The 20,831-nt window shown below is 38.0% G+C and overlaps 1 protein-coding gene across 1 annotated transcript in view; it reads right to left on the minus strand.

The window, feature by feature from the left end:
* rftn2 (raftlin family member 2) overlaps positions 1 to 8,507 on the minus strand; it is a 38,908-nt gene extending 30,401 nt beyond the window's left edge. Inside the window, exon 1 of the mRNA XM_084724429.1 lies at positions 8,023 to 8,507. Coding sequence (XP_084580555.1) covers positions 8,023 to 8,161 — 139 coding nt within the window. The 5' untranslated portion in view covers positions 8,162 to 8,507. The remainder of the gene's footprint in view (positions 1 to 8,022) is intronic.
* Positions 8,508 to 20,831: the final 12,324 nt, after the last annotated feature.

The following is a 20,831-nucleotide window of genomic DNA, read 5'->3' on the forward strand; positions in this document are numbered from 1 at the left end:
TCTTATCCACAACGCAACGACTCTCTCCATTTACTGTTGTAGTATTATGTGCGTCAGTCTACATACCATGTAGTCTGCGTGAAGTTGCGTGCATCACGTGACAATGGTTTTGTCATGAATACACAAACCGTTACAGACCTAGTGATAATTAAATCATTTCAAATTTTAAAGTCAGCATCTTTCTACAGTTCTGTTCAATCACTGGGTATTTTTACTTTGCTTGGCTTGGACAGCTCGAGTGGATTTGGGAGCACATCAGATGTCCTCTCTATCATGGCGGTGGTTTCAAACTGGGAAGAAAAACCCTGCAGAGACTCATTTGAAGTGAGAATGCAGTCTACAGTGAGCAGGCAGTTTAAACATGGTGTACAGCCAGGAACACACACACTGACTGGCACAGATTGGCTTTTTGTGGGTCTTAATCATCTTTGATTTGGCAAGATGAAATTTGACTGACTAAACCAGGACAAAGACCTTTTTTTCCCCCTTTTTTTAAACAAATCATACAATGAGGTAACTGAAGTGAACAGTTTATAGTCTTGTAAAAGAAAGATGTGCCTCTGGGGATGCCAGCCATCACTAGACTGCACATGACTATTAGATATTGGAATCAGTGCAGTTTATCTTTAGCTGTGCCAATTATGAATCTCTCACACTTTGATGATCACACAAATCCTGGAAGACAAAAAGCTTCCACACTCAACCTGCTTTTTCACTCACATGGTGCAAAAGCATTTAGTGTGCTGTCCTTCTCTGTACTTTCTCTCTCATTTTTCAGTCTCTTTAAAAGCTAAAACTGAAATTGTGATTTTTCTTTTCCACTTAAGTGCCGGCCACTCAAAATGTGTGCATCTAAACTAGACACGCCACATGCCATGCATGTTCTCAGGAACGAGAGCTTGTAGGGCCAGAGTCTTTTCACGACTATCAGCTAACTAACAAAGATGGTTTGGTGAGTTTTACATGTTTTTCTCTCGATGTGAATAAAGTGTGTTTTATGAGGAGTTAACGAGCCAATTCAGCTCGTCTTAGCTCAGTAAAAGAGTGAAACTTGGATTCAGAAGTTGTATTTTCTGTTTAATAAGGAAAATAAGTGTGAGAACATTTCATTTCTTGATGCTGACACAGTGAACGTACAAAACTTGTGTAACATAATGAACACATTTTAACATATTGCCCAATCCTAAGCAGCCACAGATGCAAATCTATTTTAGTGTAGAAGCACTGTCTGATCCCACAGAGAAACACTGGACATGTCTTCTGACTATTGGTATAAACCACAGGTTGTCTAAGGTAGGGCTGGGTGACTGGACGAATATATAACTTAACAACGCTGGGCTGAATCCATCTGTGGTTGTTCTGGGGGGGTTTGTCAACTTTTGGGGCAATTTCTGTCATTTTATTGTGTTAATGTGATACCTAATGTGATATGTAAATGTAATGGTAACTGTAACATATTGCCCAACCGCAGTTTAGACACAATCTATGACACACACACACGCACACAGACACACACACAGTCTGAAGTACTGCATTTCTAAGTCTGTCTGTGAGCAGAACCCATGACTCCCTGCTGATGACAGGCACAAAAGAATCAGAGTTTAAAAAATAACCTCCACCACATGCAGCAGAAGCACTTGCTACTGTCACGAGTCACGAAGCGTCTGCTGCTGGGCGACAGAGAGAACGGCTGTCATTCAACAAGGAAGCTTTCTGCGGAGAGAATAAATGTGCCAAATTCATGTGTCACACTCACTGTTGAACTCTGATGTGCACTTTAAGACGACACTTTCAAAGACCTGGAGATGAGGACTGTCCTTTACACTATTAAAGGGAAGTCCAATCCAGTCCTGATTAAGTATGTCTGACACATTAAAATAGTGGGTGTAGCTGCTTAATCAACCTAATTTTTCTTTACCTAACTGGTTTATAAGTGGCAAATTATTGATATGATATGATTGAAAGATTAATGGGAGAATGTGACTCCTGAAACAATGAAGAAAACTAGCGGGTGCTCCTTCAAAGCACAACATTTGCAGCCCCAGTAAAGCAAGGCCTGAAACCTCACATGGTGAAATAGCAATAAATGTTTGTGGGAGTATTATCTAATCTGAGGACTTAACCTTCTGCAGCCCTGTAAGTCCTCACTGCCCTGGCTGAACTGGTGTTTTTTAAAAAATGAAACTGTCTAATAAAATCCGTCAATCTCATACAAGCTCTGTGCTTTTTACCTCCCTTTTTAGCTGGTTTAGCACAAATGTCATTGCAAGTAAACAGTGCAAGCTGCTGAGGCGTGTACTACAAAGCAGGATTTTCAGTACTATTATGGTGGCTCACTTCTTACCAGGGTACACATCATGGTATCTTATGCTGAATGCCTAACCTGCTATGGAGCGGATCACGTTCAAGATAAGAGATCAGTGCCGATAAAAGCACCACCTACTGATCAATCAGTAAAATGGAAAATGTATTAAATGGCATGAGGCATCACCAAGACCCTGTGGAGCTCTGTGGAGCTCAGTGGAGCACAGTGCACAGATCATAAGAGGGAGGAGGAAAAATTGTTATTTCATTGTGCGTTTGTATATCGGTATCATCCTACCACAGAAACAAAGCGAATTGTAGCATGAAAGCCTTGAACTTATTGAACACAATATGAAGGTAAAGGTTTTTCTCTCTCAAGTACAGCTAAACAATTAATCACAATGTTATCAAAATCATAATATGGCCAAGTGCAATATCCAAATCACAGAACCAGAACCAAACTGCACTTTTCTGAAAATGAAAAAAATGTGTGAGAACATAGCATTATAATAAAGTATTGTAGTTCTGCAGAGATGGCCTAAATATCTTGTTCTCCAGATGAAAGAAAACATGTTTGTTTTGAACAGACCCCAACAAATATCACATCATCACGATTCTACATTTTTTGGTTGTTTTTTAGTAAAAAATGACCATTGTAACTTGCACCTTGAACTGTTTTTAATTAGAGATGAATGTGTTATTTATTTTAATGTGTTGTTCTCATTTTAACTTATGTTAAGTGTCGTTCAGTATTCTGAAAAGTGCTCTATAGAATAAACAATAAAATATTATTCACACAGTGTGATTTTTTTTGCCAGCTGTCCTACTGTGCTGCTATCAGCCTGTATTTATGATGGTTATGAGTCTGCTTCTTCATATTTGTCTCATAATTTGCTCTGCCTTTGTGAAATATGTTGCTCGGCTGCTGGCAGACTTGTCTATGTTGTGACTGGTCAGATGCTGCACACACCGCCCCGTTTATGTGAATGTGCTCATAACTAGATTGGAAAACCCTGTGTTAACTTACCCAGTTGAATATCAGGTTTGTGTGACTGCTCAGCAAGATCTCTTTTGTTAGGTTTAGTGAGGCTGTGCAACTAAAACATACTCTGTGTATGTTGGACTGGATGCGTAGTACAGGTTGCCGTCCATGTTTGTTTTGGTACAAGCACACAGTTTGAGTTCTTGCAGGATTTACAGGGCTGTCGACCATCAGAGCTCATTACTGCCTGTTGGTTCAGTGTATTTCGTCAGTCATCAGGTTGATGCTTCTTCTCTCCCAACTGACTGCAGATTAAAACTCTTTGCAGGTTGGTGGAAACAATCTTTGTGTGGTTTGTCCAGGCTTTAGTCTTCATAATGGAAATATCCTTCTAATCACCGTGGCTGTAGAAAAATGGGCATTTTTCGGTGGATTATTAATTAATTGCAGCCCGTGAGTGAGTCTACATGGTGGATCTCCTGCAGACAGGACTGGATCCATGCTGAATGTTGGACAGTCCTGAAGTCATCAGAAGGTGGGAGACATACTTTACTTCCCTGATCCCCTTAATTTGGAAAGCAGCACTTTCCTCTGTGATTCATTATTGTGTCGGCCTGCTGTTTACATGCTAGGCTCCCATTCAGAACTTAATCACCATTTCCTTCCAAATAGGTCACAGTCAAAACAGCCAGTCTGAGGACCAGATGAGGGGATTATCCAGGAAAAATGGCAACCCTCAGCCATCCAAGATTACCACACATGTTCAAATTAGATTCCATATCACAGCAGGTGGGTTTTCTCGATGAGGGTATTGCATTTTGGTGTATGTCTACCACATGGGAAGGGTGTGTGTGTGTGTGTGTGTGTGTGTGTGTGTGTGTGTGTGTGTGTGTGTGTGTGTGTGTGTGTGTGAATGAGTTGTGAGCCAAAGGGAAAAGGGCTACTAGCGAAGGCAGGAAAAAACCTTGTGTGACCTATTTCTAGATAGGCTGAATGAAGAGCCCTGTTGCTAGGAAAAGTCCATAGTTAAATGCTGTAATGTTGGACATGTGACAATTTAAAAGGGTTTTAAAATGAAACTGAGTGGAATTGAAAAATATGAACAGGTCATGCACATGTTTAAAACACAGACATGGATACTAAGTGCACCCTGCCTGGATATACAGTCCATTTTATTTCACTTTACAAGCGTCACAGGAGAATACAGCTCCTTGATGCATGATAAAGTGATAGTATGTTCAAATAATAATAAAGACGATGTTCTGCTAATAAACAAAGAGTAATATTTTAGCCAAAGAGGAACCATGTAAGGCAGTAGGCCAGGGCGATATAGCTGAAAAACCTATCACAATAGTCAAGCTTCATATCAGATAATTATGATGATAAAAAAAAAAAAAATAAAATCACAAAATCTTTGACCAAATACCTTCATATTGTGACAATATTGTAAGGATGACTTTCATAAATTAACCCAAAGAAGTTTTTGATAAATAATCATAAGTAATTGTGAATATAATGACTATGTGGGTAAAGACACACAGTCAATGTTCAGAAAATGACATCACTTAACTGTAATGCAGAGACAGCAACATTTATGACATATCACAATATGTAGTCTCATATCATGATGCATTATAATATTGACATATTGCCCAGCCCTATAGGGCAGGATACTCAACTTGCTTTGCTCAGGGGTCACTTTGACAGTGGCCCCTGCACAGGGGCAAAATGACAGGGTCCCAGGGGCCTCTTGATTTTTTCTTTTCAAATTAGCTGATTTATTAACTGAACATATTGACTGAATGAACTTGGTGTAAGGATTGACAGATAAAGCCAGTCTTTTACTGCATTTAATAACTGCATTTAGCTGTAAATACTTTGTTGACATTTGATGCAGTTCACACAACATTAAACAGCTGGAATCTCATCCATCAAGCAATCACTGAAATGTGTGCAATGATTCATAAACATAAACTATAAACTTAAACCGCTCCCACAAGAGACACAATGAAGAGCGTCTTCAACCTCTTTTAGTGTGAAATGCACATTTATTGGATCAGAATTATCCAAATTTGCTCCTCTTCAACTAATAGTTGTCTTCCTCTGCAGAGCTCACCACCTGATCTGACTGCACTTTGCAGCTTATTTTCATTGTAAATAAGAAGAAGTTTGGAGGGGGGCCACCTGGAACCTTTTGGGGGCCAGATTTGGCCCCAGGAATGCAAGTTGAGTATCACTGATGTTGGGTAACTTTTCGCACTTTTAAGTGAAAATTAATGGTAAATTAATAGCATAATAATGTTTTTTAACACGGGCCAACAGAAGTGCTGGCATCCTGATTCTACTGTGTTCAGTTCTATTCATCAGTCCCTCCAGGAAGCTGTGATGTTGCAATCAGAACAATTAAAACAAATTCATCCATTCGCCTGTGAATTCTGCATGACCTGCCGTGCAATCATAGCAGTGTCCCCTGAATGTTTTATTTTTTAAATGTTTCTTTGCTTTTTGTCACAGGTACTGAAAAGAAAAGGTTTGTCATTGTCATATTTTATCATGTTGTGCTTGCTGCTTTGTCTCAGCTCCTATATTCTTTTAGAATTTTCATAATCCTGAGCCTGTCTAATAAGGTTACTTAGAACACTCTGAACAAAGTGTGGCCTTATTCTCACTGGAACAAGTTCCCTTTGATTTTTAATGAATTATACAAAAAAAAATCACTTGCCCCTAGATTTTTTGCAAACAATCCCTAAAAACACTGTAACAGGCATCACAATTTTGTTTTAGAAAAGTTGCCATGAAATCAGGCAGCAACAATCCCAAAACAGCCTGTGAAATCCTGGAGGGACTGATTAAAACTGATGAAGGTCCAGTATGTGAGATTTATAGGGAGGCATTAGCAGAATATGGTTGAAACTGAATGTAATCATCAGTATTCATTAGTTTTCATTAGCTTCCCCAGTTGAGATGACACATGATGTAATGCTAACAGCAGCAGTGCAAAAACTACATTTACCACGGGGGTGATGAAGAAACATTAGGAAAACTCATTTTAAGTGACTACAAACAGATACATGTTCTGCATGTTGATATCCAAATCTATCAAACTTGTGTGGGAAAAAATCGGTGTGTTCTAAAGTCTATGCTGACATCTTTAAATGTCATTTTGTCAGATCAACGGTTCAAATCCTAAAGATATTTCCAGGGTACATTAGTGCCTGTGGCTCAATGGCCCACAGCCACAAAAAGTTACTCTGTGCCCACCACAAATTCCATGGCGGTGACTACCTGTGGCCACCAAGTTTCATCCCCAGACTGCAAGCATTCGCCATCACGCAGTACTCTTCAGTGTGGAAATGAGAAAGAAATACCTAATATAACTCATCAACAGCTAGCTAATTATATTTCTGCTGAAGTACAGGGTTACTGAGCCCACCCAAACTAATACAGTCCTTACAGAAGAACAAGAAATACAAAAAGCAGATTACGAATAAAACAAAATGGCAACAAACATTAGTAGTGAATGGAAGCAGGTGTTTAAGTGAAGGATATGACAGAAAACAACAGCTTCAGGAAACACAACCTCACAATTCATGGGAAAAGTGGAGAACAGGGTCTCAGGTAAGAGGACTGTGTTCATTGACTTTTCTGTATTGGTTTAACATAAGTTAACATTTCTGCCAGCAAAATGTACCTTGGTCCCCCAGTTCAGTGGCCCATGGGGCCAGAGCTTAAATGGACAGTTCACCCAAAAACGAAAATGGAAGTGAATGGTGACCAGTTTTAAAACAGAAAAAAATAAATAAAACAACTGGAAAAAAACAAACATAAAATGTCTCCAGACTGCTCGTCTGGTGTAATCCAAGGCTCTGAAAGCTCCAATATGCTGTTTGTACACCCAGTTCAGACAGTGTGTGTATGAACGTGGCTCCAAGCTAAGGATCTACAGTGAAGATTCAGGCTAAAATCATAGTGGAAATAACTTTTTTTTTTTATTATTAAAACTGGTCATCATTCACTTCCACTGTTTGGAAGATTCTGCAACACTACTTACCTGTGAAACTCCAGCAGTGATTTGTGGACTAAAAAATTAACCTCGACCTTCAATCGGTGTGAGGGTGAGTAGATAATGGCTGAATTCTCATTTTGGGGTGAACTATCCCTTTCAAAATAAAGGAGGTCTTTTCCTGATTTACAGCGACATTAAATAGCTGGAACATCATACAGTATCACACTAGAGAGGCTGAAAGCAATACATATTTTGACTTTTAGATGAAACTAATCATTCCAGGTAAAATAAAATGTCAGAAAAGTCTCTATTACCCAACAAGAGTTTAACAGTTGAAACAGACACTTGCATTCAAACACTTCCACATATATGTCACTATCATATAGGACCCAGAAAAGCATCAAGTCTTCCTGCAAGAAGGGTGATTGGAGTTAAAATAATTGAATAGAAATAGTTGAATTCTCAGTTCTTATCAACTCAACTTCAGTTGTTTGACCATCAAATCTAAAAATAAAAAAATTCTCAGAGGAGATTTCTCCTGTTGAATTGGGAGTCTCGTGTGCATCCATGAGGGGTCCTGACATGAAAAAGTTTGGGAAGCCCGGATCTGACCAACAATCCAACACCCAAATACACGTCATTTATAAAAGTAAAAACACCTAGAACAGCATTTATAACTAGATAAGTTTGCATTTTGTTAAGAAACACTGATTGTCTCAGTCTGACCTACCTTCCAAACTGAAGTCGAGCAGCACATACTCGTACACAGTCTCCGTTTTTGTCTCCACTTGTGGTCTCTTCAAGGTGGAGTAAATTTTCCCGGGGCTGCTGTCCTCCGGGTCTTCCAGTTTCCGCAAGCCGCAGCCCATGGCCTCCTCGGCGGGGACAGCCGCTCGCTCAGCGCGGTGGGAGCACCGGAGGAGCACCGGAGGAGCACCGGAGGAGCCGCTCTGCCTGCCGCACACAGACAGACAGACCGACCTTCTCTTGTGGATTCAAGTTTAACGGGACCGCTGCTCCATCCCTCCTGTCCTCCCGTTAATCCCTCTGAGTGCTCGTACTCGAACTGGAACAACGAAAAGCCGCCGGTCAGTGCAGAGAGGAGCGGAGGAGGACTTCAGCTCATCCAGCGGTCGTTTCTTCACAAAGTGTCCCGCTGATGTGGCCGCAGGTCAGAAGCGTGGAGAGGAGGAGCGCGGGCGCTTTCCCTGGAAGAAAAAAAAAAAAAAAAGTTTCCTCCACAATCAAGCTAGCAAGCATATTACAACTTCCGCTCGAAATTTCAAAATAAGATACTGAAACAAACAATTTTAACAGAAGATTTCCTTTATATTGAATATCCTCTAACAATTCAGGGTTTTGTTCAGCTTTTTCGTGTTTCTTAATTTTGAGTTTGAACAAGAACACACTTTCTTTTTTTCACAGAACACTTTCCAGAGAGTACATCTAACAAATACGCAGAAAAATAATTACATAAGAATATGATTAAGTAACAACAAAACCAATGACGACAACAACAACAACAACAACAACAACAATAATAATGATAATAATAATAATGATAATAATATTTAAAGCTACAAGCAGCAATGATGAGTCCCTTGCACACTCACACACGTTGGTGGACTGATTCCTTCTTACTAGTGAAAAAACTGTGTGGAAAAAGAGGTCGCAATTATATATCATATTTTCTCATATTACTTGTTCTTAGTTCACATCACATTGACATTCCATAGTTTCTTCTTACAATGTCCCAACTTACTTTATGCAAACCAGGGATTCCCAAAGTGTGGGCCGCTGCCCACTGGTGGACCTAGAGAGGTCATGAAAAATTAAATAACTGATCATGTTTAAGTTTCTGTTTTATAAGTTTGAACTGATCATGGAATATTATATATGCTTACTTTTAAAAAAGTAAAACAGCTGTGGGATTTTGATTACCTGTTGTTCTTTATTTATCTGACCTACTTTAACAGGTGTTACACCGTATTTTGTTACTGGAACGTATCCCGTCATTGGTGCCATTAGTCTGGTTTGTTGATCAGACTTATAACTGAAGGTTTGAGTGGGTCACATAAGATTTCCAGATTTCAAACTGGGCCGTGGCATTCTTCAGTTTGGGATTGGCTGATGAAGACTTTGTCTTCCCCAAATTGAAGATTTTTTTCTTTTCAGCACTCTGGAGCTACTGAAATACTGCTGAAATACTACTAATTATAGATAAAATCACAACAAATCCAAGTTATTGTCTGAGCTACACTCCAAAAACCTACTGGGATTTAACCTGACACAGACGACAGGAGCAAATGCTCAGATTCTGAGTTTACGGTTGCCTCTCATGCTTTTATTTTGAAATCAGGTTTTCATTGCAATAAGTTTTCAGAAGAGAAAAGTTGTAAGGGCCAATAATCATACAGTAACAGAATCCCTTGTGTTCAGATCTGTATTTAGTCATGACAAATTTACCAACAGAGGAGAGGAGTGAGGTGTAACCTGAAAACTTGAAATTTTGAAAAAATTTGGCAGACAGTTATGGAAAGCTACAGGCGGGAAATCAGTGGCGGGAGGAACAGCAGCATGTGGAAGCTGTCTCTCTCTGCCACCACGACCTACCTTCTTACGTGATGATGCAGTATTTCCTTCAGTTTTAACTGTGATAAGTGAGCTAAATGAGGTTGTCTGGGACACTCAGAACACGGAAAGTCATCTGCTCACTTGTGTGCCTTTTTACAGCCTCACTGTGTTTATGTATGACTCAGTTTTGCTCGGGGCCAACAATGATTTTGTCGTCTCACAGGTGGGCACTTCAACGCTTAAGTACTGCAAAAAAACCACATTATTTCTGAAAATGTCTTTTTTGTTTTCATTACTAACATATTTTCATCCTACTTAACAAACCAATACAAACCAAGCTTTTTTTTTTATACATTAGTTAGCTGTCCATTGGACCCACTGCTCCAAAACTATATACTGCTCAGAGCCTGAATTTGAATTAGAATTTGAGATCTGTGCCCCAACCTGATGGGTTTGGGTCAGGTCAGGACGTATTTCTCACACATTTAATGGGCTTACGTCGGGTTTGGGTATCATTATTGTTGTTGTCAGTAGCAGTAGTATTAATTCTCCCCAGTTTTGTTGTTGCCAATTCAAATCCCCCCTATGTATTGTCTCTGTCACTAAAAACTCCTACTGTTTGGTGCATAGAGTGAAGCTTGAAAGTGTCAGGCTGTAATCAGGCTCAGGCTGAAACATGTTAATATGTATGGACAGAATTTTGTTGGGTTTGGGCCTTTTCAGGCTAAACTTTTCAGGCCTGACTAAAGTTCTAATCTGAATACTCACTGAGAACAAAACCACGCACTAAATTTCAGAGCAGTCCTGTCATTGTTGTGCTCACCCCTCCTGTCCCCTACTGTCAGCCATCTGCCCCCAGTCAGTAATTCAATCACTGACCATTAACAGCGTGGTCATGTGACACTGAGGTCTTTGTAAAGCCTTACTGCTGCCCTGTTCCTATGACTGTTCTTATGTTATCTAATGAATCTGTAACGACATCCGGACCGGTGCTGAGGGGCCATAGAACATGTGGTGTCAGGGTTGGGCTGATGACCCCGCACACACACCTGAACACTGCTGACCTCTGACCTCTGTCACTCACTTATTTCCATTTAAGAGCATTAAGAGTGCAGAGTTGAGGAGTGATGCACAGCAGGCAGTGGAGTACACACTCCATCTGAAGTCCCTCATTAGTGATGGGGAGACCCCCTCACTGATGGTTAACAGCTAAACACTGATCCCAGGTCACTCTGACCACAGTCTCTCTGTTCTCTGTGTTTTCTGCAGGTTTACTGCAGCCACACGACAACATGCCACAATTCTTGCATAGCCATCCACATTTTTGTTCCTTTCTGAGTCCATAACAATTTCTTCTTATTAGACTTTCTGTCCAAATAAATACAGATCAACTTTTCCAGGCCAATGCCCCCAAACAGCCTGAGCTTAAGCTTCTGTTATTATTCAGGTATGACTTATCACTGCAGGAAAGTGCAGATAAAGAAAATGAATTCTTATTCTATTTTATGTAGGGGAAATAAACAAACAGGAGTTATGAGCTGATGCTATCACACCTACTTATATTTCACTGAAATTCAGTTTGAATCATTTTACTTGAATCAGTTACTTCCCCAATTATCGTTAATAATTAATACTGATAATGTGGAGTGAGGGAGGCTGCACTTTTTTCAGTAGGGAGGCATGCAAAAAAAAGTCTGGGAACCACTGATTAATGTATGAATAATAATATTTTATATAATGCACATTATAAATTATATTTTGTAATAATAATAATAATAATAATAACAATAACAATAATAATAATAATAATAATAATAATAATAATAATAATAATAATAATAATAATAATAACAACAATAATAATAATAATAATAATAATAATAATAATAACAATAATAATAATAAGAATAATAATAACAATAATAACAATAATAATAATAATAATAATAACAATAATAATAATAAGAATTCCAATTTTATTTTATCTTAATTATTCTTTTTCTTCCTCATCTTACCTCCAGTTCACTGTGGCCCCACCAGGATATAAAAACTGTTTTTCAGTCTGTTTGGAATAAATATATTTTCTTTCTTTACATCATGAACAGTTTATATTTCTCAGTCTGTCCAACTTGTAGAGCTGTTCAAATAACTATGACATAAAATGGAAGTTTCTTCTATCAGGTCAAATAAACAGACAACCTACATAAAAACTCAAAAAATGCCACTCATTATTTCTAAAACATTTGTGAGCATTTCTCATGCAACATGCGTGCGTGCGCGCGCACACACACACACACACACACACACACACACACACACACACACACACACACACACACACACAGTGATATGGGACCCACAGTGAGAGTGGTAGCCGAGGCTCTGAGCCAGTAACGCCAGCTGCATGCCCTCATGCAAAAACCACTGCCAGGTGCTGTCTGTCAAATACTCACTCACACACACACACACACACACACACACACACACACACACACACACACACACACACACACACACACCCTACAGCTCTTGGTTCCATTTCAGCTCTCTGCTAATTGCTCATCTGGTCCCATTGTTGAGGACTTTAGAACAGTGACTGTTCCTGTGTCACAGAGTTTGACACAGACCACACGTCCATGAGATGTTACTTCATGTACAAGACATGAATTAATGTCGCGCTTGGTGATAATAAATCATATTAGACTTTGGTTAAGAATAAAGCTCATTATTCTGGTGTGATTGATAGAAGTCACTGTGCTGCTGTCTTTCCTGTCTGATGTTTTCAGCCACCTTAACTGTTTTTTTGTCTGAATGAATGAGAGGAAGGGGAGGAGGAGAGGAAGCAGCTGGCTGGATGACAGGCTTTATTAGAGGAAAGGAGGAAAGCAGTGGAAATCCTACAGAAATATTTATTGTGTAGTCTCTGTGTATATACATATATGTCTTTGCTATATTTGTCCACCTGTCCACCCATTCAGCACAAACACCTGCACTTCTGTTCTATCAAATTCTGGGCAAGATTACATGTTTATTAATATACTTGTTCACAATTTTAACTATTTCCTGTCGTCATAATAAGTTGCTCACACAGATGACCAACGATGAATACAACCTTTAAAAAAAAAAAAAAAAAAAAAAAAGTGCTATAAACTATTTATTCAAGTTTTTACACTCCTTACAAATACTAAATACTGGACTAAAGCAACGTGTTAATTCTGACTTCTATAAATTTAAACTAAATCAAAATAACTTACAGATGACTAATAACTAATGGACAGTAGCAGACAGTGAGTTGAATGTTGATATACACTACACTGTACAAACTAAAAAGTTATGAAAATTTGAAGTTTGAACTCACTGTAATAGATTTTTGAATTTTGAGCCCAACTCCAATTCTGAAGTTCAGAAAAAGGTTTTACAAACTACCGATCTTTTATTGAGATATTTTTTTCTCTTCTTCTTTTGATAAATTTGAATCTTTGAGTTTTAGACACCCCCCAAAAATGTATTTAAAAAATTTGAATAAACTCATATTTTGAATTAAAATATCATTAAAATCTCATTTTCAGGCACCCAAATAATGTTTACAGCTTACTGTGACCTGTTCAAGGATTGAAGCTTATCTAAGAAGAAAAGTAAATGATATCAATGATTCAAAAGTCAAAAATGTATTGCAGTATGTAGCCTTGAAAATATGAGGGTTTTTTTTGTTTGTTTGTTTTGTTTTCTTACATAGTGGATTTGCACCAGACACACAGTCCCCAAGGAGCATGACAACATAAAATATCTCAGTACAGCAGCACAACAAAACACTGACAGACACGTGCTGCCATGCACACAGAGCTTTGGGATGAAAGAATGCTTCAAAAATAACCCAAATGGTTTAAACTTGACTGAGCCTCCAGCAGGAAACCACTATCATTCAGGAGCTCCACCCGGCCAAGACGCGCTGGGAAGGAAACCCGGGTCCTCCTTCATTAAACACAGACCTCAGAATGGGAAGGAACTGGCTAGTTTATACTGCAGCAGTACATTAAACACTCCAGATGACTTCTGACTGTCCACTGTCTTCAATTCATATCATGATTAGATCAGAGAGGACTCTCAAGTAACTATGTAGCACATGAGTGATGCTGATCAATATTTTATTTTACTTTATTGTTATATAATAATTTATTTCTTGTTTCATTTTATCAACATGCTGCGTATTCATTACTGATGTTTACATTGTTTATACAGATATTTCTATTTATGTAATCAAAATTAAACCAAGTAATCACATGAACTTTGAACGAGAAAGTTGATGGGTGATTTCACCATTTAGATGAAACAGCATGTTTCAGTATCAGTGTCCTTGTGTTGTCCATGCCAGCTCACTGTCTCACTGTCATGACTTACTGGGACACTAGAATAGAACTAATGCATCATTAAAGGGTAACTTTGGTAAAGTGACTAAAGGAGACAATCATTTTTCAAACTGGTCCAATACTGAGGGACAGCGCTACCACTGTCAGTCCAAAACAGGCTGCGATGTGATCCTCATAGACAAAGTGTGTCCACTAAAAGTGCTACTCAGTTACAAGTAAAAGTACTGGTACCAGAAAAATACTCAAGTAAAAGTACACAAAAGTTTAGTAAATGTATTTTCAATAGGGTTTGGAGATTTTGCGCATTTTCCTTAATTTATACATTTTCAAAATTTTGGGGTTGGGGGCTTTTTTTCTCATCTTAAGTCTAACTTTAAGTTTCCATATTCACCTGACAAAACAATGCCAAATGAGGTGGAATAATAACTGCCATGGCTACTGATTAAATATCCATCAGTACATATTTAACTGGTTAAATTCTTAATGACAATTAATCATTCACAGCCTTTCTCCAAACATGTTGCCTTGTTTTTCATTTGTATCTCATTGTTTTCATTGACCTGTTTGTGATCAGGTCATCTGACTGGCTACTAAAATTCAGATGAAAGGTCTGAATATTAATTCAATCTGTACTCAGTACTCAACTATGATTTTAAAAGTAACTAAATAGATAACATATTGAAATGCGTACTAAATTACGAGCAAGCACAGACTTGAAAATCTACTTATAAAAATACAAATATCCCAAAAAACTACTTAATTACAGTAATTTGAGTATTTGTAATCAGTTACTTCCACCCCTGCTGACGCCATAATGGAAAAGATTCCTTCAGAGACATTTTTATTGCTCTCACCAAAGTCACCAGAGTCCATTTCAAAAAATAGTAAACTGTAAAACACTAAACTGAAACTCAACAGAAACAAAACAAAACTCACATAAAACAGCTTGGCTTGTCTTTTTACTCTTCCGACAATCACCATCTCTGGTTGTTTGGTTGATATAAACTGTTTTTTCAAGGCTTATTACCTCCAATCAGCATAAGACAATGGGTTTTTATTTAAAACCAATGGACCCGATGGGCAGCAGCAAAAAAATAAATAAAAGGGGCACCACCTGTAAGCAGTGTGGCACCAGCATGATGAACATTTAATTCTGATTCCTGGTTTAGATTGACATTGTTTTACAGCTCTGTAATAAAAGAAATACAGGGAACTATTGAAGTCCTTAAAGCTGTGTAAAGGCCAACTTATTTTCTAGTATGTAAGGCACCACATTGTATTTTGTCCACTGGATGGGCACTTTATTAAATTTGATCTACTATAGGAGCATCCAAGAGGGCACTTTAGTGTCATTTTATCAAACACAGGGGCTCCAGGGGCACAATCACCCCTCTTAGCCAATCTTTTTCATGTGTATTTTTGTCCATTATTTTTTTTTAAATCTTTTAGCTGTTTAATTTGTCATTTGTGAAGGTAGTATTGTATTTCATTATTCTCCTGCTTGATTTTAAAGCTACTGCAAGGAACATCTGTAATGGGTTGATTCTGTTAAGTTCTGACAAGGCCTGGACCCCGGATGCAGAGACAGAGGCAGAAGAAGTGTTCAAAAAGTTTATTTTCCAACACGGGACCCCAAAAGACAACAAAAGGCGGGGGCAGGTGCAGGCAGTGGTCGGCAGGCTGGCGTAGCAGGTGAGGCAGGAGGAAGCCGAGCAGGCAATAGCTCTGGAAGGCGAGAGTGGCACGAACGGCTGGAAGGTTCGATGGTGCTGGACAAAAAACACAAGCGAGTTAAATCCACGAAAAAAACACAAGAAATCCACGACTGCAAAAGAGAAGAGCTGTCACCACTCTACCGACTGGTACGGAATAGTCCGGCACAGGAGTGGTGTCCTGACCAGGCTTATATTGCAGGTGAAATGAGTAGACGAGCGCCAGGTGTGTCTCGTTGAGCCGAGCCAGCCAATCACTGCCGCCGCTGCACACACACACTGCCCTGGAGAGACAAAGGAGGGGGGAAAGGGAGACAGGGAGAAAACACAAAACATACCCAAAACAAACCAACAAATCCTACAACCATGACAGATTTGGGAGGCTGCTGTGGAAAAAAGTCACAATAATAACCACAAAACACACTGTCAAAAATAAAATGATTTGAAGAAAAATCTCCTCCTGCTTCTTTAAACCTGGCTAACATACTACTCACTATAACTGCCTGAGAAAATGTAAACACAGGTTCATTTCATCTGTTTTCACAGAGAATCTGATCCAGTGGCAAACATTTAGAATATCTATCCAGAAATAGCCAGTCATCTTGCTGATGGTCTGGTTAACTTATGTAGGTCATACAGAGGCATCAGCTATACACTAAGACTGTTTCATAACCAGTTAAAAACTCCTTGTAGTAGCTTTAATTGTCTCTGTGAAACACTTTGTGGCAGTAACTTTGAAATGTGGTTATATAAAGTTATTATAATATTATTATTATGTATTTATTGCTTCTCCCTGCTGCTTCTCTGATGTCTGACCTCCCTCTCACTCTGCTCCTGATATTTTTCCATCTAGTGCAGTGAGTTAAGTATTTATTTCAATCAAACCAGAGATGCTGATTGTTGGAACAGTAGAAAAATGAACCAGGATGGTTTTGGTGAGTTTTATGACGATAAAAAGAAATTTAGATTGTAAATGGATTCTGGTGACTTTCTGGCAGCAAACAAATCCTGGTTCAAGTATGATGAGGAATCTTGAAACCTCCAGGTCACAAACACTGAGAACAGACTATTCAGTGAAGTAGGAGATATCTTGTATCCTGCAGTTAAATCACTGAAATGAACATTTGTGTATTCATATATTAAGATTGATATTGGTTTCACAGTACAAGAAACAGTCTGAATATGTAGAAGACACCCTTAAGACTAGATCTTATACTCCATATTTGTCCTGCTGACTGAAGCAAAACTTTCTAATAATTGCTGCATCTCTCTGAGCTGTGTGTTTGAAGATGTTCAGCATCCTCCTGGATTCACCTTTTTTTTTTTTTTTTTTTTACATACATTTGATAAGTTTATATATATAGCTCTATAGCTCTGTGAAGCCCTGGGCTGTATAAATAAAATTTGATTTGACTTGACAACAGATACAGAATTATTTAAATACAACAAAATAAGAAACCTATACTACTAACATGATTTTCTTTAAAAGGCTGTGCATATCATGTAGTAAATTATAGGTCAGCAATATAAATGAGTGAGGAGTTATCCAGTGCATGGGCTCGCTTGGGCTGTGATTTGTTTGGTGATGGCGCCATCTAGTGTGGACCTGTGTTATAGTTGAGGAAGACTCCACTGAAGTTAAACATGCTTGATTGGTTCTCACAAAGGTTTTATGTCAGCACATCAGTGGTAAAATGTCACTAAGTACATTTAAGCAAGTATTTTACACAAAAACAAATTTGAGGTACTTTTCTTTGCTCAAACTTATCAGTTTGTTCTTGATACTTTATACTTGTATAGTACTACAATTCAGATGGACACTGTGTAACCAATAGTAATAATAATAATGATACTACTACTACAACTACTAGTAACAACAACAACAACAACAACTTTATTTGTATAGCACCTTTAAAAACAGTTTCAAAAATTCTTTCCAAAGTGCTTTGACAGGCAAGAGCAGGATACCAGTGTTTCATACAAATTATATGAAGATATGATGTATCAGCAAAGAATTACAATTAGCTCTTCTTCATAGTCAAGTTTTAGAGTGAAATTAAAAGACCTATCTTTTTATTTATTTATTTGTCAGTTTTAAAAGTGTGTTTATTGTTGTCTGTTTCTTATCTTTTTTGTCTGTGTTGTGGTACTTTTGCTCTGTGAAGCCCTCTGGGTGAGATATAAATAAATAAAGTTGAGCTCTGCTTATATGATTATTATTATGTGTCATCATCAATTCATTAAACTCACAGGGGCTATTTTTTGTGTTTAGTACTTTGGTATTTTTCATTATAACACACACACACACACACACACACACACACACACACACACACACACACACACACACAATACAATGCTCTGCATTGTTATAGAACATTATTATAGTGTGGTATTTAAATGAATTTCAAATAAACTAAATTTAAACAGCAAGTGTCTGTGAATGTTTTATATGTATCTTATATGATCTTATGATCTTATGCAATGAACCCTCTTATCATGTTTATTATTTTTTGATGAGACAGAAGTGACAAGTACACCTCTGAATTATTCACACATCAAGTCTGGTCATTGAAGGAAACTTGTTACACTTTTTGACCACATGCTGATTTTTGTATGAGTTGTACACAGCCTGTCCTCAACAGAAAAACAGACGTATAGGTCGTCTGTGCAAGCAGCTTATTACAACATATTGTTATGTTTATGGTTTGGTGGTGATCTCAAGAAGTCATAATAATTAAGACAGAAGAATTATAAAGAGCAAGAACCTGGGTTTATGGAAGAGGTGGGGTGGATCGCTCAAACAAACACATACTTATTTTAGCCCAAACCATGATCTTTTCCTGAACTTAACCAGGTAGTGTTGGTGCCTAAACCTAACCAAAGCACTTCACAATGTTAAGATCACCACATGACTTATGCAACAGACTTGAGTTTTAGGACACATCTGTCGCTGCTTCTCTTGACCTTCCACAACAATATACACATCTTTAACATTATGTAGCTTATGTAACCTACATAAAGGTGCAGTGAGCAAATCTGGACAACGATAATTGATTAGTGAGTCTCATTTCCAGGTCGTCAAATACTGACATATAGGGAGCAAGACTGAACTATCTTACCGACACGAGATTGGCCAGAGTTTAGTTTTCTCTTAGACCACTTGAATTACATTATGCTTTAATGTTGGGATGGAACAATATATCGAACATTGTGATATCCCAATACACAGTCTGTACCAGACTGTGACAAAATCTGTGATATTTTACATGGTTAAATATTTAATTGAACTATTTTAATTTTATTTTGTAAAATGACTGCTACTGATGGCTGCATTGCTCAAGTTTTACATTTGCACATGTATAGGTTTGGCAGCTACTTTTATTTTAGCATAAAATAATAATTAATATTTTATATTTTATAATAAAAATAAAATATTTTTTAAAAAGAATGAAAGCAAAGGCACTTCAAAGGGAAAATGAATTTTATGCAAACAAAAAATGCTGTACACATCAGATTCATTGTGAAATAAAGGACATTTTTTCAAGCCATCATTTTTTTCTTTGTTTTTTCTTTGTTTTTCCACAATAAATATAATATCATGGATTTTTTTATGGTAATATTATTGTACCCCGACTTTTGGTATCTTTACATACATCTTCAAAGGTAATTATGGGACAGCAAAAATAAACTGCATACCCCAGGTTTAACATTTAGTTAAACTGCTTCCCCAGTTCAAAGAGGCTTTATTGGTATGACCACAATAAAATACAGATTTGCCAGAGCACCTTGTACAAAATTACAAGTAATAAAGCATAAAGTTACAGTAACATGAGAGCACATTAGAGCAGTGGTTCTCAGCCCTTTATGCTTGGATCCCCCTGACTTGTATCTAAGGACAGCTGAGCCCAGCCCACACACATACACAAAAGAAGATGTGGTTCATTACAAAGTTTAAAATAAACATCAATTAAATGCAGTCTATTCTTTGAACATTTACCTTTGGTCTTATTTTCCAAAACAAGCTGAACAGAGTAGCTCAGACACCCTCACCCCGACCAAAAGAACAATAATAATTCATTCATTCATTACACAGACTTGTGGACCACTGAATAGTGTACAAAGTGACCCACATTTTTTAAACTGAGGTAAAAAAAAATGTATCTTCTAAATAGCTTTGTTTAGAGACTATAAATTGTGATTTTTGTTCATGTATATATTTAATTTTGAGGACCTCAAGATAAGACGAAGTCTTGCTGACTCCCAGTGATTTCTGGCACCCTCTCAGGGAGGCCCAGACCCCAGGTTGGGAACCGGTGTACTATTTTGGAATAAACTGGTATTTGACCTTTTCTGTCATTGATTTAGGTATAAAGACGTGTTGGATGTAGAACATGGAAACAGTATGAACATGTCTTTAAACCTTTGGTGTCATCATGACCTTCAAATCAATGGGAAATAGGGAAATACAGTCTGTAATAAACTGTGGACAAAACAATGAAGGATTTGTGCTTCATCCTGTGTGTTGTTGAAAGACTGTGGTTTAGTGAACACGCAGTGCTCGGAGTGCAGGTGTGACACGCTGCTGTCACCTTGAACCAGAAGAGAGAGTGGGAAGAGTGTGTATAAGATCACACCTGTTCTTCTGTACATGCAAATATTCCCCACAGAGCATCCTGAATATGTCAGACTCCCCCACAGACCAGACACTTGCCTGTGTGCACACAGGAACAGTGGCTGTGTGAGTGTGCAATCTGCACGGAGATAACTGCAAACAGTGAGAAAAACATCTCCATTCGTAGAGACGTTTGCTGCAAACTTTGGAGGAAACGGACACAAGAATTTGCTCTGAAGAAACAAACGTGTGGACATTGTTAATAATCACC

The sequence above is a fragment of the Lutjanus erythropterus genome, chromosome 8 (genome assembly GCF_056507025.1).
Source record: "Lutjanus erythropterus isolate fLutEry1 chromosome 8, fLutEry1.hap2, whole genome shotgun sequence".
Taxonomy (NCBI): domain Eukaryota; kingdom Metazoa; phylum Chordata; class Actinopteri; order Lutjaniformes; family Lutjanidae; genus Lutjanus; species Lutjanus erythropterus.